An 18,752-nucleotide genomic window follows, 5' to 3' on the forward strand; every position below is an offset into this window, starting at 1 on the left:
GCACGTCGACCCAAAGATTGTAATTTACAATCTTATCAATTCATATGTTAATAGTCCAACTAATAAACCCTGCTCAGCAAGAAGGCTTTCTCTGAGCACAGTGCTGCTTTCATGTGGTCAAATTGTTCTCTCTCTGCTCTCTTGCAACCGTGATTCTGGGTTTGAATTGTTGGGGGAGTTAAGGTCTATGTGAGTCTGCCTGCATGGGGCTGTTCAGCATCTCAATGCCGTTTCTGCAAAAGTATAAGGGCATTTGCTTTACTACCTTGGGCAAATTGTGTTTGGGGAAAATGCAGGCTCTCTGGTGTTTCTGGTGCACACAATAGTCATTACCTGTTTTAAACTGCTGGCTAGATTTGCTATGTAGAATTTAAACAGCTGCCAGAGGTAGGTGGCTTCACTCCAGTGCTGGGAAAAAAAAATCATCTTCTTTATAGTGAATTTGTAAATCACATTGGAGGCCTGCTGCCTTGAAAGACATGATAGAAATGTAAGCCATTATCATGTGTTATTACAAATGATGTCTCAGCCATTAAAAAAAACAAGTATATTAAGGGAATATTAAGACTGCTAATTCAAGCATTCAGAAGTTAGAAAATGCAGCAATTAAACGTGTGTCTACACGCTTAACATCAGCTTCTGTCTGCTTTTAGGCAAACTGGCACAGAAAAAGCATTGTGATGCTATCCTCACCCTGATAGGAGGCTGTTGCAGATGGTGAAAATTATTTCAGATTTTGAACATGAGTGTACATCAACTAGGGTTTGAGAGAAGTCATACCTTTCCCAAGCTGAGCCAAATTTCCTAGAAATGCTAAAAGATGCATCCTTACCTATGGGACAAACTCCTTTCTCCCTATTCCTCCTCACGTTCCCCATCTTTTTTCCAAAGCCTGGAGTCACTAGAGAAAATGTTTGTATTACCTTTTTCAGGGTGGGACACTTGTACATTTTTCAATAGCTTTCTTCTTTGATTTGACCTCAATATTTTCATTTAAATAAAATAGCTTGAGCTAGGTTGCAGGCATGGAGAATGTGAGAGGCTTAGGGGGAATGGGAAGACTGCAGAATTATTGGAAAGTGGCAAATACACAGACAATCATAAGGGAATATTTGAAATCAGTCCAAATGATGTGGAAGTAAAGGCACAAAAGCAACGTGTCCAAAAAAAAAAAAAAAAAAAGAAAAGGTGATACTCAGTAGGAATATCCTGTTGCGCTCGTATCTTGTGGGTTTTAGTCATGTGCAACTTGTCTGCTTCATTCTAAATTAAAAACACCAAAAGTGGTTAATAATATTACTGGCCTTTTCTAGCCTGTCTGCAGAAGCAGTGATATTTAATAGCAAATTCATTGTTACTCTATAAGGAATCTTTACCATAAAGGTCACCAAATTTGGTCAGTGCATTTTAATTTGTACACACGTTAAAGGTCACATTCCTCACTTCCATTGCAATAACAGTGTGTTTACTCTCTTATCAGAGGTGATTGTGTATGACTAACTAAGGGATCTTAGAAATGTAATTGGCCTATAAAACAAAAATAAAGATGAAAACACTGGTGCAAGCGCAAGGGGATTTTTGCCCTCTGTATGTTTATATAGTGCTTGGAGGTAAATACATATCTACAAGGTCTGATTTTCTGCTACGTTACTCCAATATTTCTTTTTCTTTTCCCCCATGAGAACACCAGAGCCTTCAGCAGAGTTTTTGCTGGTTTATATTGGAATGACAGTAGTTTCAGATTCATAGTATCATCTTTGTATAAACACGTCCAAACGTAATTAAGGACCTGGGCTCTCAATCCAGCAGACCTCAAATTAGCTTTCAAAATGCATATTAAGGGCATAGACAAATGCTTTCATGCAATTGCAAATGACCTCTGAGGGGAGGGTGAACAAAATTGTATGAACCTCTTTAATGTCACAAAACTCTCTCTACAGAGATTTGCATATAAAGTGTACCATTTTATGTCAAACAGATTTGTTAATCTTACAATGAAGGAAACAGTACTTGAAAATTAATCAAGGTGGGTTTTCATTGCCCAGCAGAGGCTGTTAAAAGGACCCGACCTGATAACTGGAGGCTGTTATTGTGTGATTTCCAAATTTAATCTCTTTTTTTGGATTTTATTTGCTGGATGTGTTTGCAGGAAATAGATCTACATAGGAGATAAATCTTCAATGATTTTTTTGCTCAAGTAGTGGAATTGTACTTTCAGAAGTTCTTATAATCCTGGCTTTGTTGGAAAATGCTTCATGATTTGTTCGTTATTTTAAAATTGTGTTTAAAACACACATAAGCATTTCTGTAGGTAAAAATGGGTAGTCTGGCTGAGTCTTTTGGTATTGAGTAGAGGTTAGCTTTTTGCTTGCTTGCCATAATAACCTGTCTAAGAAATGATGACTGAAAAATGGACCTCCTCCCCTAGGAGACAGCTTCTTGCCCATACAACCTAACTGAGTGCTTTGCCAATTATCAGGCCTAGCACAAAGGACACAGCCAGCATAAAGATGAACCAATAACCAGACTGTATTTGATACAAAAGGGTCAGTACATGGGTGAGCGCTGGGGGTACAAACAAGTCAGTCAGGTTATACAGAATCAACATCAATCCCACTGACCCCAACAACGACACCGCACGACCAACAATGGATGGGATAACCAGTGAAATGCAGTCTGCCATAGAAGGGACGGGAGACAACCAGGTCAACCAGCCAAACACATCAGACCAAGGAAGCCACACACTGAATCCCTACACAGCCCACATTTACAAAAGCCAGACCTGAGTGGAGCCCAGTCCCAGGGAGGCGGGAGGTCCTTCCCCAACAGGGAACTCTGCACAGGACATCCCCCTCACACACAGACACTGCCCCTCCTGCCAGGGGTCCCAGCTGTTACCCCTCAGTGGACACCTGACCTTGGGTTACTCACTGCGGGACCCCTGGGGCTCACTGACCCAATGGCTCTGTCTGCAAGGCCGCCCCACCCTGGAGGGAAGCCTAAAGGGAAACTCACCCCCCTTTGGGAAGGGCTGTGGGAATCACCCACATGTCAACCTTAATGTGGGGCTTGGGGCTGAAACCCCAGCATTTCACCGAGAAGCCTAGCTTGTGTCAAATCCCTCTGCTATTTGGCATTGCAGGAGGGAGGGACAGAGACCCATCATCTTGAGTTAACTATCTCGGGGCAATGCTCTTTCTGTGCTATCATCACCTTTATCCTAGTGCAAGGGACAAGAAGAGGTACAGATGGAATAAGAACGTGTGATATTGGTGAAATTGGTGAGATAGCAACCTGCCCAGTGCTTTTGTGCTGCAGGAGACCTAGAAAATGCTACTACCATGGAGTTGTAGCGTATGTCTGTGCTCTGAAGCAGTGTCATATGCTCTGAGGTTCCCAGAATAGAGCAGCTGTTCTAGTACAAATCCCTGCCTGAAATAAAATGCCTGTTTCTAGGGCTTTTTGCTTCCTTGGTAGAGATGGTTGTGAAACCCCAACCTTCCTGCCTGAGTATAGTATAGCCAGTCCACAAAGGGTAAAGAAGCACAGTGCTGCTTTTCCATACAAGAATCAAATGCTTACATTGTTTTCTACTCTATATAAATACAGGAAAAACAGTTTCCTCTAGCCTCTCCTATTATTTATGCTTTGCTCCAGCTAGCTTTTGAACCCTTAGCAAGAAAACATTTCTTTCCTCCTTGTAAATACTTTTGCTTAGGAATTTCCAAGATGAAACGTGCTTTTCTGGGCCTGGGGCTATAATGGGCTTTAATAGTTTTTAATTACTTAACTATCTGTTGTGACATAATTAAAATGACTTTCAACATTTCACATTTCACCCTCAAGAAATAAATATCCTCTAGGCTGTAAAATATGACTTGCAGCCTATTTTTATGAAACAATGAGGGAAAGGCTTCTTCCAGGCTCGGTCACATCCAGTGTGACAGTCAGTACAAAGTGCTTCTCAGCTATGTCCCTAAATAGCCTCACTCATTCCTTCCCCGCTTTTCACTCCTGTTTCACATGTGTGTTTAAAGAGCCTCTGTCAGGATTAAAATACATATTTACCTATAAGGTTTTACTAAAAAACCCCTGAGAGCCTAGCAAAAATAACTGTAAAAATCCATTACGTCTTACTAGAGGATTTTTTTTTTTTTTTTGTCCCAAGCTGCATTCTTTTCATCTTGGGAAAATGTGTTCAATGAAAAGAGATTAGCTCCAATTTAATCAACAGATTCTAGGAGTTATGGGAAATGAGTTTACAACAGGTTGGGACAGAGCTATAAAACCAGAGCAAGGCAACAGCATACCATTCAAGGTTCAGAATAAACTAATATAATTAAAATGAAATCACATAGAGCTGCTTATAATTATTTCTCATAATTTTTCTAGCAGAAGATAATACTTTCTGGTAGCTTTAAAATTTTCCCAAATTCAGCCTGAAATTTTGTTTGTGCCATTGATTTTTATATCTCTATTTAGATACTTATTTTAAGTGATGGTTAAAGGGAATCAATGTTTTCCAAAATGGAGTTTTGGCAAACATGTTTCTCTGTGAGGAACATGGGCTTTAGGAGGTTTTGTTAAATTCTAGTGCTTTCTCTATGTAGACAGAGCTTTGCAACTTATCAGGAAAAAATATGGAGAAAGCAACTCTACCTTGTTGTCACTTCTAGGAGTGTTTGGCAAAACCTCCAAGTCTCTCTCAAAAAATAAAAAAATAAAAACAAACAAACAAACAAACAAACAAAAAAAACCCACCAAAAACCCCAACCCCAAAACAAAATCTTATTATCTCAGTTTTTCTTGATAATTCTTTGAAGTTGGTGGAAACACCCTCAAAATTTAGTTTGTACCAAGAGTATAAATCAGCTTTTGACACGTCTGCTGTGCCAATAGTCCTAGGTGTGTCTTTTCTTTGGTAAGCAGCTAAGTATGCTTCAAGTGAAAGTGGAAGATGCTGGGCAAAATTATCTTCTTATTGCTACTGCAAGCAATCATGGGTGTAGGTTGCAGGAACTGAGGGCAAGTCACATTGCCTCGAAGCTTCCTATGCTGGAGTCCAGGAAAGTCAAGGAGAACAGAGAATCGCATTAATACACAGCGTGAAAGAAAGATCTTCGGCAGTTGAGTGGAGAAAGAGCTGGGAAAAGACAAATGAAATCAACTGCGGATTAGTCGGATGTGTGGGAAATGTTATAAAAATGCAAAGCTCCCTGAAGAATTATGTCATAAAATAAATGACTCATTTTACAGGTGGCTTAAGTTTTGATTTTTTTGATTTTTTTTTTTTTTTTTCTCTCCTTAAACTTTCTGTGACTGTGGCTCTGCTGTTTGAGACAGAAATCTAGTAGTAACCATCTCATGACTTCTCTGGTGAGAAATGATCCCGTTAGAGGTTTGGAAATGTTTTACCATTTCCATGTAAGCACAGATTAACCTAGATTCAAGGGACGGCATCATGAATCGCATTTGTTCTTCTGTCTTTTCTGTTGGAGAATTGGAATTCTCTTGGGACCAGCTATACTTCTACCCATGGCACGTGTCTGCACTTCCTTGGCTTAAATGGACATAAACCTATCACTGCATTGATGTTTGGGATAGAAAGTATTAATTATATGATTCTGCTGTCATGGAACTCCCATGAGAAAATTAGGAACTTTATGTTAAGTGAAAGGTTTGTGTGATTTCATGTGAATATGAATTTAGACGGATGTCCCGAGAAATCTTGAGTAGATAAATAAAATTTATAGACATACATGATAGACATAGCATAATAATTACATATTTATTGAATAAGGCAGAGATCCTGCTTGGGAAGGAGGGGAAAAATTTCTACCTATATATTCAGACATGGGAAATATAATTCATAGGTGTTGACTGCTTACATTTCTGATGTTCATGTGCTTCCAAGTGTGTGTGGGTGCCTTGGGGTTATTCAAGATATAAGGATGTGTTTTTTTCTCCCAACTTCCCTCAGTTGCCAATAAGACACCATTTATAATCTCAGTTTGGCAATCAGATGCTGTTAACCTAAACTAAGGATAATAACCTGTGTTCATTATATTGTTTTGTATGCTGTTTGTTAGTGTATATTTATGTAATACTCAGGAGAGAGTACACAAACCATGGTCTGCAGATCTTATATGGTGAACAAAATAATCTGTCCAACCTGCTGTGTGCTAGCATCTCCTCTGATAAGGGCAGGGAATGCGTCACAAGAGCTCGCCAAAATGCAGGTGTGTCCTCTTCACAGGGCAGGGTTGCTGTCAAGAGACGTGAAGGGATGCTTGCATAGACCTTCCTGAAGCAGCATGTGCATCTGTACCTTGAGAGCAACTGCTGCCTTTTGCTCAAGTATCATTCTTTTTTTTTTTTTTTTTTTCACCTAAATGACTAAAAGAAGCTGGGTATGAGGCCATTCTTCTTCAATGTGTAGAAAATGTTGTGTGATCAGGCAGGGCTCAGAAGCTGTATTTCTGTTGCTCCTCCAGCATGTACAGATTTATGACTGGAGACCAAAAGGGCTCAAAGAACTGTACATTTTCCATATTGAAATATATAGTAAAGAAAGAATTCAGAATTAACAGGAGAATCCTACAACAGATTATATGGCTGTGAAGGGCACTAATTCTAAATCCACTAAGAAATGTTGTAAACAGAACAGGAATCATTATCCTGATTTACCAGCCAGGACAAGGTCATAAAATGTGAACCAAATATCAGAATACAGGCTTGGCTGTATCTCTCCTACCCTCTGATTAGTCTGTTAGTCTGTTTGTGGTTGAGTTTTATGCTTGCTTTATGTTGGTTCAAAACAAGAAAAAATGAGAGGGCGAGAGTATGTAAAGTGCAAAATGAGCAGGACTTTAGAATGCTAGAAAGAGTAAAATAATGGCGTATCGCTGTAGAGGGGCTGATGGAGAAAACGTCTGAAGTGGTAACTGTACAGCCTTTGAAACTCTTTAGGAATATTTGAGAATGCTGCTTGAAGCTAAATGACCCATTAGCATCCTCTGCTGACCAAACAAAGGCTCTGGCGTTTTAGAAGTGGAGAAGGACATCTAGGTGCCTTAAAATACTCTGCAGTTTGAAGCAGAGGTTCTCTGTTTTGACTTGATATTAATCCAGGTTAAAAGAAAAGAGGACGCTGTAGCCAGCCTGCTGTCTCCTGCAGCCAGCTTTCAGAATGCGTTGTAGTTACCCCTCTAGAAACGAAGGCTGCAAAGTGCAGAGCCGCGATGAAGAAACATCACTTTGTGGATGAAAAATTTTGTTAAAGAGAGAAATAGCCCTTGTGCACCCTTATTCTCCCCCAAGAGTCACAGCAGACTGATTGAAAAGTGTGGGCATATGGCTGCCCACGAGTAGGGCTTTGGGGAGGGGGAGAATAGTGTGTCCCCACACACCCCTTCCTAGCATACCTGACAAAAAGGTCCTTCTTAAACACATGCACATGGAATGATATATTTAAAGCACCTATTTTTATTTTTTCCAAACCCAAAGAAAACATTTCTGTGTGAGTAATTGAAAAGCAAATGGAGAGCCAAGATGAATCACTGATTATCTGCTCTGGAGGCAGGGCAACACAGCGTTTTAATTTGTTAAAAAATAATAATCTGGAAATCCGCACTTTAATAAAAAACCACCAGTTTGGTTGGTGATTGATTCTGGAGGAGAGGACAGGTCATGCATCATAGTTCCCTGCTGGAAGCGCTTCTCCAGCTCTGCACGGCAAAACGGATGGGCCCAGGGAGAGTTGCAGGGGAATGAAGCATTGGACTTTGGAGCACCAATGGAAGGGATGAGTCTCCTGTCACGCGCTATATGAGAATCTGTAGAACAAAAGAGCTGGGGAGCTATGCCTCTGTGAGAAAGGTAATGTGGTGTTGAGTGGTGTAAATCAGTTAGCAAAGGATATGAGGCAGATTGGAAAAGTGGGTAACAGGAGTAATATTAACATAATTTCACCTGTGAGAGTGCCACTTCGGTTCTAAGAAAGGTAAAGAACTTTGGGGGGAAAAAAAATAAAAATGTTATCATGTCAGGATGGTGTTATCAAGTCTGGTGGCCAGAGGACTGGTTGGTCTGGTCTCAGGGAAAATGTCTGAGTTGACTCTGTTTCATTAAAGTTATTTTTTGTCTGTGTGTGTGTCGGATAAGAGGATTACTAATACTGAGGGATGATGTCAACACCCTTCTTCTAATCCATGCAAAAAGGCGAAAGAGGAATTGATCTGCAAAAGATTTTAAATGGGCACAGACAACATTGTGTCCATGGAGGTCACTGGGAAGACCGATGAGTTTAAGTAGAAAGATATCAGAATTAAAACCCTGTAGAAACTCTTTTACCATATCTTAATTTGAATGAAATCAGGGCGGTTAACACTGGAGGAACATGTGCCTACCCCGTAAACAGCCTGACTTATTGCTTGGCTAGATTTCATTGTACAGCAGGGTGGAGAGAGACCTTTTTATCTTACAGGAGACAGTCATCTTCTGGCAGCCAGAAAGCAGATTTGACAGCCCCAGACCAAAATCAGACTGGATAACCTTACCCAAGTCCAGTCCTCCAAGCAGAGCCTGGAAATTTAGTGTGACACAAACAGTGATTTAAGCAGGAAGGGAGTAATGTAGGTTGTCTTTAGGTATGTAGGTAGTAACATGTTGGTTGTATTTAAGGGGAATTTTCACTGAAAATGAAGAAACTGGATTGTCCAGAAGGATGAGTCAGACCAACAAAACAGGCAAATTCTCCATGTTGTGTTGACTTGTTTTGAATAGTCCTACCCGTGGAAAAAATAGCAACGCTCACCATCTTTCTGTTGAACGTCCATGTATTTCTTTATCTTTCTCCTCTTAGCTACGAGCCAGGAAGATGAAGTGCTGCCTTCTCACTGTCGCACTGGCTGTCCTGCTCTTCATTGTCATAATCATTGCGGTCTCAGTCAAGCACTGATCTGCCTACGGTTTCCACAGGTAAAAGCTTTTAATTTAAGTCTTTTTGTCATACTTTGTAAGATGATTGGGAGACAGTCGAGGAAGCTGATTATGGTAAGAAAAAATTATCTTAGCTTGCACACTCAGGTCTGGCCTGTGAAAATAATTTCCTTTAAAGGGTGTGTGAGCTCAGAAATAACATCCTCAGTGGATCCTTAAATGTAAGACAAGGTGATATTCAAACAAAACATCTTATTACCCTTTTCTCTGCTGTTTGTGTTGTGTTTGATTTGATATGGATCTCATAGCAATGCTAAGTAATAAATCCTAAATCCGTATGAATTAGAGATGCAGAATCAGTGTTAAAGACTCCAGACTGAAGCAGGGTTGGGGTTAATCCAACATCCCTTAGATATGCTGAGATGTTCCGGAGTGCAACTACATTCTGAGATGTTCCAAAGAGACCCTGGAGCCAAGTTCTCCTGAGGAGAAGGAAGACAAAGAACTGGAAATTGCAGTATGGACAAAAATAAAAATGGGTTTATGGTGATTTTTGGCCTGGATCCACCCCTAAAAGAATATTGGTCTGTGTAGGGAGACTGGGCTGTAACCTAACCAAGAGAGGAGAGACATCAAAGCACCTTCATCCCAGTAGTGAATTTGAAGCTATACTATGTTTTCTTTTTAAAGAATATGCTTTAAATGTAAAGCATAAAACGGAAAAAAAGATTTTTCTCTTTTTTTCCTCATTACTTTATGAGAATGACTCATCTCTCCCTCATACAAAGCATTTCTGGGTGTCTGCTTCTGTAGAAGTTCACTAGGCCATTATTCAAGGAGAGATTATTGTATTTGCAGAATTTCTACCATCCAAAGGACTCTGTCATTCCAGGTCTATGTGTCTGCTGCCATGGCAGGGCTTCCAAATGATAAAGCCAGAACCCAAGGGTATCAATGGGACTTTCCCTGCAAGTAGGAGCCCTGAGGCAGAAAGTGGTGGAGAGTGGGGACAATTTTTAGTTTAGAGACCTCTTGTGTCCCACAAAAACTTGCATAAAGCATGTGTGATACTAGTCTTAGAAATAGAAATAGAAATAGAAAAGAATAGCATAGAATAGCATAGAATAGAATAGAATAGAATAGAATAGAATAGAATAGAATAGAATAGAATAGAATAGAATAGAATAGAATAGAATTAGAATAGAATATTTACAGTTGGAAAGGACCTACAATAATCATCCAGTCCAACTGCCTGACTAGTTCAGGGCTGACCAAAAGTTAAAGCAAATTATTAAGGGCACTGTCCAAATGCCTCTTAAACACAGACAGCCTTGCATTATGCTGGGGATCACTGGGAACTTTTACAGTAATTTACGCAGAGATTTCTTAGCCTGAACCGTCCTCTGGGTTTACCCTAGAGAAAGCACAAGCGGTTGTTAGATTTTTTTTATTGTTTTGTTTTACAAGAGTTCAGTGTTACTCGATAATGCTGTCCTTCTGCCTGAGGCTGAAGGAACTACCCTCTAAAATGCCTTTTGTCTACATCATGCTCTCAACTAAAACTACCCGGGGTTGGTTCAAAACAATCACTGGAAGGTGATTCTTCACACAGGGTGTACTTCAGCATTGGAAGTCCTTCTGGCACCACACTGTGGATGCTAGAATTTGAATGCGAGAAGGAATTGCACAAACCCATGAAAGAAAAAACCTGTTGAAGGATATCAAGTACTGTCTTTTGGATGAGAACGAGCATGAGCCCTACATTATGGCTGGGAGAAAGAGCTGTAAATATTTTTCTGCACTTGCATGCTTACTTAGGGGTTTGGCCAGCACTGAAGTGAGAACGATAGCAGTGAGATGGACATTTAGATTGATTAAATATGGATATTCTTATGGTGAATTTATATATAAAACAATATATATATAAATTCTACATCTATTTTTATCCCTCTTTTACATAAGAGACACTGCTTACAGATACAGATAGTGATTTGTCCTGCTGATTTAAATCTACAGCAACCACAATAATTTTAGTTGCATTATTCTGGTTTTAATCTGCATTAGTCCGATTTTAAAATGTGATCCGTCATGTTAATCAATAATATAATCAATTTTCTTTTATATATAGTTAAATATTCCTATCTCCTAAAAATCACAAACCTTATTAACAGTTCACTAAATCTAGACACATTTTAATCTAAATCCCTTAAGTGGAGAAAGTCAGGGAAACAAAATATTCTGACAATAAAACTCCACTGGAAAACTAGAGTAAATCATCTGTGAAGAGATCCATGTCTAGAGGAAAATAAGCCTAGAGATACTAATGAAAGCTCTACTTTTCATCATCAGTTGTGAATCTAATTATTAAGCTTCTAAGACATGAGTTACTCTCCAGCAGTACAAATATAGGCAAAACCTACACTGAGTTATATTGGAACAAGGATGCTTTCTGATCATTATAAACCGTTTTTAATCTAGATTGACCCCAAATGGTGTGAAGCAGATTTCACAATTATATTTTGAAGATTTCCAAACCAGAATGTTTTCAGAATTCCCATGTGCACAGTGAGCGTTTATTCTATTCTGAATTGCAATGCAAATGGATTTTAAAAGATCAGTAGATTTAAAGTTTCAACCACCTCAACACACTGTTTCATATAAAACTGTTACATACTTTAGGGAGATAGAGAACAGCTGGGTTTTAACGTATAACAGCTCTACATGACCGTTCAGAGAAAATAAAAGGAAGAAAGTAAACCAGGGAACTAGTTACAGAAGACTTATTGGCACAGGACACACAGCTAAATAAATCCCAAGTTTACTAATGACTGGCCAGAACTTCCGTTTAACATCTCATCAGAGTTTGCTCTGAGCTGGAGCAGTAAGGAGCCAAAAGAAACAGCACCAGCTGCCCCATTCAGGTGGTTTAAGTCTCATTTGCATGATATTCAAGGTAGGCTTCTTTAGCATTCAGGAGTGCAACCACAATGAGAAATCTGAAGGTCACTATTCAGTGAGTTAAAGAAATTATGCCATTAGTAGCTATGGTCACCAATGATTGTTATGATCATTAACATATAAAACCTTCTTCCTTTTTTTTTTTTTTTTTTCAGTTCCTGTTTCTGCTTTTGCAATAATGACCCTGAATCAACAGTTCTTTCCAAAAGGACAAAAAAGCACTTTCTCTTCCCCTGATGAGACATGACTATGGCAGGCAAGGCTATTCCTTCCATAGGAAAGATCACTTTATGAATCTTGTAAAGTAAAAAGCAGTTTTTCCCAGGAGTTTCTCAAGCAGTGGTGGCATCATTGGCTGCTGGCTTAGTGTGTGCAGAGAGAGCAGCTGTTCAGGAGAGCTCTGAGCCCTGACTTTTGCCTGTCGAGGCCCCCACCGTAAGTATGTCACTGCTCCCTTGAGGCAGTTGTTTGGTTTTTTTTCTGGCAGACAGAAGAGCATCTACAGAAGATGCAGAGAAACTCCTGGGGACTTATATCTGTACAGTTGTTTGCTGACACCTCAGGAAAATAGCCCAGGAACTTCTGGGTCACGTTGCTCATATTGTAGCAACATTGCAGCTGCTCTTTTAGCTCTTATGGTACAACACCAGTAAATATCTTAAAAGGACAGTATCTCAGTAGCAGTCTGAAAGAAGTCTCTCCTTTAACAATGTTTTTATCTAGTGCCAACCTAAAGTAGAATAGAATAGAAATAGAAATAGAATAGAAATAGAATAGAATAGAATAGAATAGAATAGAATAGAATAGAATAGAATAGAATAGAATATTTACAGTTGGAAAGGACCTACAATAATCATCCAGTGCAACTGCCTGACTAGTTCAGGGCTGACCAAAAGTTAAAGCAAATTATTAAGGGCACTGTCCAAATGCCTCTTAAACACAGACAGCCTTGCTCTCCAGCCACTCCTGTCCCAATTTATACTTGTGCCCAGTGTTACTCCATCCTAGGTGCTGAATCCAGCATTTTGACTTGTTAAATTTCATCTCATTAGTCATAGTCCAATGCTCCAATCTATCTAGATCTCTCTGCAAGGCCTTCAGTATCTCAAGACGGTCAACAGCACCTCCTGGTTTGGTATCACCAGCAAACTTGCTGATGGTGCATTCAAATCCTGTAACCAGATCATTGATAAATATATGAACAGAACTGGCCCTAGAATTGCACCGAGGAGCACTGCTGGGGTGACCAGTGGTCAGACAGATGTAGCCCCGTTCACTACAACCCTTTGATCTCTGCCCTTCAGCCAATTCTTCATCCAACACACCATGAACCTGCTCATCCCACTGTTGGCCAACTTGTCTAGAAGAATGCCATAAGGGACCGTATCAAAAACCTCACTAAAATCCAGAAAAACTACATCCACTGCCTTCCCTTCATCCACTGGGCAGGTGATCCTGTCACAAAAGGTTATGAAATTAGTTAAACAGGACTTTCCTTTGTGGACCCGTGTTGACTGTGCCTGATGATTGCATTGTTCTTTAAATGCCTTTCGATAGTACCCAGTATAATCTTCTTTATAGTTTTCCCAGGAACTGAGGTTAGACTAACAGGTCTCATCCCTTACAATTTCAGTGTCCACAAATGGAAAGTCAGTCTCCACACTCGTGGTCTCTGACTGAGGGGACTGGGCAGCCCAAGGTCTATCAATATTGTTAAAGACTGAGGCAAAAAACACATTGAATGCCTCCACTTCCTCTTCCTCCCTGTTTAGTCAGATGACAATCTTCAACAAGCATAGGTTCAATGTTTCCTTTAGATGTACTTCTGCTATTAACATACTTTAAAAATCCCTTCTTGGTATCTGAAACAACACTGGCCAGTTTCAACTCTAATTGAGCTTTGGCCTTTCGTGTCTTCTCCCCACATAAATGAACCACAGCTCTGTACTCTTCCTGCAAAGCCTGACCTTGCTTCCATACAGTTTCTTTTTCCTTTTGAGCTCCACAAAGAATTCCGTTGGTGGACAGAGAAGACAGACATTCCGTATCCTCCTCTGAGTGAACTGGTTGAGTGCACAATTACACAAAGTGACAATCAAGACCACTGGAATCCTAAGTCTTAAGCATTCTTTATAGGAAAAAAGAGGCGATAAACTTTGAGAAAGATGCTACATGCATTTGGCAGTTGGAAAATATGCCTTCCAATGACAACCTAATCACCTCGATCTAGTTAGCCAAAGAAAGAGAGAATGAAAGATGACTTGACTACTCTGGACCCTTTTCTTGAAAGAAATCATTGCAGCAGAAGGTGCCTTCCCTGTTTACAAGACACATGTCAGTCAGTCAAAGGTTACTGGACTGAGCACATGGGCTTATATAGATTCCTTAAACCCTGTAGACTTAACTGTTCTTTCCAGCTTTAGTATCTGTGAATAAAGAGGTGAGAGCACAGTGGAGTAAAACAGTGTTTTCCTCCTTGGTAGCTGGTGCAATGGTTGATAGTGATGGACAGCTATAGAAGAGCAGAACAACAGGCAAGGGTACAAGTGATCATTCAGCAGAATATTCTGCCATCCTTCGGCAACTTGAAGCTCGAAGGCTTCCTGATCCAGGAAGTAGTTATTTAATCTTTAGCAGCCATTGATGCATTCCTTTCTTGTTAATTTGACCAGCTGCATTTTGAATTATCATAAACTTTTAAAATGCGAAATGTCCTGAGCCAGCCTAATTACAATCAACATGTAATCTTTAATGTACAGCTAAAAATCCATTTTGGCCAGCATCTCCAAAGCAGGGCTGTAGTCCGTATGGAAAAACAATAATCAGGCTCCTGGTATCTGTTTCCTGAATATGCAACTGTCTTTGTTTTGGATTTAAATTAAATTAATTATTATAAAAAACTAGAAATTATTGTTTTAATTTGGATTTTTTTTTTTTTTTCCTTCTTTGTAATCACAGTTTCCCTTGCCTAATTCATTTATGGTCTTCTTATGTTGTTAAATGTTTTCTGTAACCTGACCGATGAGGCTGAAGTTCAGACAGCTGATTTTATACAGTCCATTTTTGGTGGGTTTTTAGTCCTTACTTTCAGACCTTATTTTTTTCGAGTTGGGGTTGGGGTTTTTTAGTACCTTGTGCAGTGCAGCGTTCCTGTGTTGTATGCACGAGGTACTAAATGTGTGCATGAGGCTTCCTCGCGATGCAACAAGAATCATAAAACCTGCACTTGCAGTCACTGTGTGTGCTTGGAGGAGCAGAGGAATGCTCATTCATGTGATCTGGCCTAGGGAAGTAAAGAGCACCTTCATCTCAGGGTTTTAAATCTCAGAGTTTGAAACTAGGACAGCAGAACAGATTTCTGCAAAACGGGCTTTTGCTAGGTCAGCCTCAGCCCCTTCCGATGTCGTTAATGCTGCACTTTTCTCTCATAGCAGCAGACATGCAGGAAGGGAATAAAGTACCATGTGGAGCCAAGAGGAAGTTCTTCCAAGGCAGGGCGCATCAATAACCCACCAACAAATGCGGTCAGAGCCTGTATCTGCTGGGGTCGTGAGGGCTGTAGGTGGCAGAGAGGGTAAGATTGACAAGTGGCTTGGTGGTACTTGGCATTTACAGTTCTGTCGTTCCTTCCCAGGAGGAGCCAAGTCTGGGCACCCTCTTCTGACACACTCAACAAAAATCCTGACATTTGCCTTGCCTGGCAATGTCAGGTTGTAAGAGCACAATTCCTACTCAGTGTTGAACAGAGCAATAATTGCACCTAATGAACATTGTAAATAAGGGCAAAACATAGACAGGGGTCTTTATGGTATTGCTTTTGCCTTTTAAACTGCTATCACAGTGCTGGCTTTACTTAGTGTCTCTGTTTTTACCACACCTCTATATATGGCTTAATAACTACGTGAGTGCATCAGTTTTCAAGCTCATTTCAGTCTCTCAAGCCATGTAAGGGTCATAATATTTTTGACAGCTGTCATTCAAATTCTAAAATAATTCACCCCTCTGCCCTGCTGTGGCACTGCTGCCATGTTTGCTCTGCAGCACAATCAGGAATCAATAACTCCGCAATGTCTTTTTTTTTTTTTTTTTCCTTCTCATTTCCTATTATTTTGAAAAGGTTCCTACATTTATAGTCAGGTGTCAATTCTTGTCATTTTGATTCTTGTCTTTTAGTCTATAATTACTTGCTTGGATCCTGGCATCCTTGATCAATTTTTGCTCTGGCAAGAAGACTGAGGTACATCCTGATTCTGCAATAACTTTTGTGCTTCAAATTTAAACGAGTCAAAAATAAGATGTGAATTTTCACTGATTAATATATAATGTGTCTGGTTTTAAGATTTGGCCCAATTTCTTAAGTTAACATTTATATTCTTGAAGACTTCCTGATTCCAACAGCCATGTCTGTACTTCTCTTAGCTAAATTATTTCCCTAACAGCAAGTTAAAATCTGTGATGCAGATGTGTAGAATGGAGAAATGTTTACCAGTAGAAAAATAAATTTTAAGAGACAAGAGTCTGCTTTATGCAAAAAATCCTTCAAAATAACAGGGCAAGAAAGGCAAAAGTAAATATGTAGATTAATTTCTAGGAAGTTCTCTGAGTTTTCACCATTTATACACATCTTCCCAACCTTCAAACAGCTGAACGTTTATGATGGGACATCACATAATCAAGTCACTGTGATTGAACGCACTGACCTTGGTTGTTACCCATCTGTATGTTCTTTGGCCTTTATAAGCATCACATAATGCCAGGTCATTAATTCTACTGTGAAAGAGAACTAAGGGAGGGTGTAATTTGTTGCCTTTGCCTTAGCTTGAGAGTCCACATGTAGACAGTTCCTGCAGCTCAAATAACGAGGAGTCACTTGAATTCATTGATTTGAATCCAAAGTCAGTCGGACTTTTGAGCAGTCAGCAGCTTCCTTCATCCCGTCTCAGGTTTCTACACTGTTTCTTTGCAATGAGTGGGAAAATGGAGTACTTCCACTGAGCACAGTGCTGACCCTTCAGAGGGATGGCACATCTTTAACCTGAGCTTCCCAAAGCGATCTGAAAACATTAATTATTTATGCTTTGCAATGCCTTTAAACTTTATCCATGATGACATACCTCTAAGGACCTGACAGAAGAGGCTGTTCTTCAGCACATTCGGTTTGAAACGTTAGAAACAACACAAAAATGGCCGTAGTGATTCAGGCCAATGGTCTCTCCGATCTCATACACTGTGTCCTTCACAGGTACTTCATGAAGTACCATGTGAGAAGAAGAAATATCAGCTAGAATTGTGGCCAGCACCAGTCATTCCTTTAACTGCCTAAGTATATATTTGTGTGCCTAAAGTTTAGGTTCCAAATTGGAACAGATTGTCATAAATGTATGTCCAAAATCTTTGAATGAGTTAGTAGCAGGTGTCTTCTTCCCTGTGGATAGTCTCATTTCCTCAGGAGCAGTGATGTCTGGTGGAGGGAGCAGTTGGTGTATGCGGTACGATTAATGGCTCGGGAGGGTTCTCTGAGGCATAAATCAGTAGCTCCAAGGAGAAGGGAAGATTAGGCTCTTTATAAGAGTGACACAGATTTATAAACTTCTCTCACGTCACTCCACCACTGTTAGCTGACATTTTCAGTTGGTGATGCTTGAATTATCTGTCTCATTGAGCCCTCAAAATACAGTGAGATCTTGGTGTTGTGAGAGGGACAAAAACAGAGAAGAGCAGCCTAAGGGAGTCCGTTACTCATCCTGGTACCCCTTGGCTCTGGGGTGAGTGGACTTGCAATGAAGTCAGTTTGGGAAGGTGTGTGGTTCTTTTTGATAAGGTTAAAACAGTTTATTCTCCTCTGGAGAGCAATTCCATTTGACCTGGGGATGGCGGGAATATGGGTAAGGTTGCTCCTGCTGAGTGCAGAGCTTGGTGTGTGGGGCACAAGGAGGCCCCGAGTGCCCAGTTCTGTGCTAGCACATACTGATCCAACAAAAGCCACAAAGTCTATGTTTCATCGCTGTTTCAGTCTCAGCCGATTCTGTGATATTTTAAAGCTTTTGTACGTGAAAGAGAAAGTTTGAAAAAGAGGACTCCGATGCTGGAGTAATATACATATTATATGAATAATATACAGCTCTTCCGTTTCCCTGCTCGTAATATTAAAGTGCTGTTCTTTGTATATTTCCCGAAATAACTCAGAAATCCAATCTTAACAAACTTGGTTTGAAACAACATGGCCACTGCAGTTATGGCAAAGTTTTATCTCCAAAACCAGTAGCAAAAACAGAATCTGTGTGTTGCTTTTCCTCTTCTGTGGACGTGCACACAGTAGTATTGTATAGAAGCTCTGAGGACATCAGGTTTTCATACATTTAGGTACTCTACTTATCCTTGTTTTTGAGATGTAAATGTGAAAAAAAAAAAATTGTCTACTAAGACAGGGAGTCTCATAGGTTTTCTTGGGAATAGGGCAGCACATAGTTAATCAGTGCTGTTCACTAAATGGCAGGATACAGTTCTCATTGGTGCACAAGCTGTTGGAAAGTATTACATGACTATTATCCTTCATGGTGGTGTCAAAGCAAAGAAATTTTCAATCAACATTCTCTGGAAGAAAACTTTAAAAACAGCACAAGAAGTTTTCTTTGGTAACAGCATGTTAAAGAAGAAATATTTTGGCAGTTTAGCTAAAGAAGCTAGCGTCCCAGAAGGAAAGACTCTTAAAACAGTAGTATATTTGTGATTATCTGTGTTTATGAAGAAAGATGTATTTAGAGAGGACAGTGTGTTAGTTTTGTCTGTCAGAGGGGTCACATGCAGTGATGTGGAAGGGAAGATCACTCTTCAGTGCCAATAAGTCAAATTCT

General features: G+C 39.9%; 1 protein-coding gene across 13 annotated transcripts in view; it reads left to right on the forward strand.

The window, feature by feature from the left end:
- Window positions 1-18,752, forward strand: part of TSNARE1 (t-SNARE domain containing 1) — a 533,649-nt gene that overhangs the window by 451,817 nt on the left and 63,080 nt on the right. For all 13 annotated transcript variants that reach the window (XM_074898355.1, XM_074898350.1, XM_074898344.1 and 10 more), the window contains one exon: window positions 8,864-8,979. In XM_074898355.1, the coding sequence (XP_074754456.1) occupies window positions 8,864-8,959 (96 nt within the window). In that variant the 3' untranslated portion in view covers window positions 8,960-8,979. The remainder of the gene's footprint in view (window positions 1-8,863; window positions 8,980-18,752) is intronic.

Source organism: Athene noctua, chromosome 2, assembly GCF_965140245.1.
Source record: "Athene noctua chromosome 2, bAthNoc1.hap1.1, whole genome shotgun sequence".
NCBI classification, from domain to species: Eukaryota; Metazoa; Chordata; class Aves; order Strigiformes; family Strigidae; genus Athene; species Athene noctua.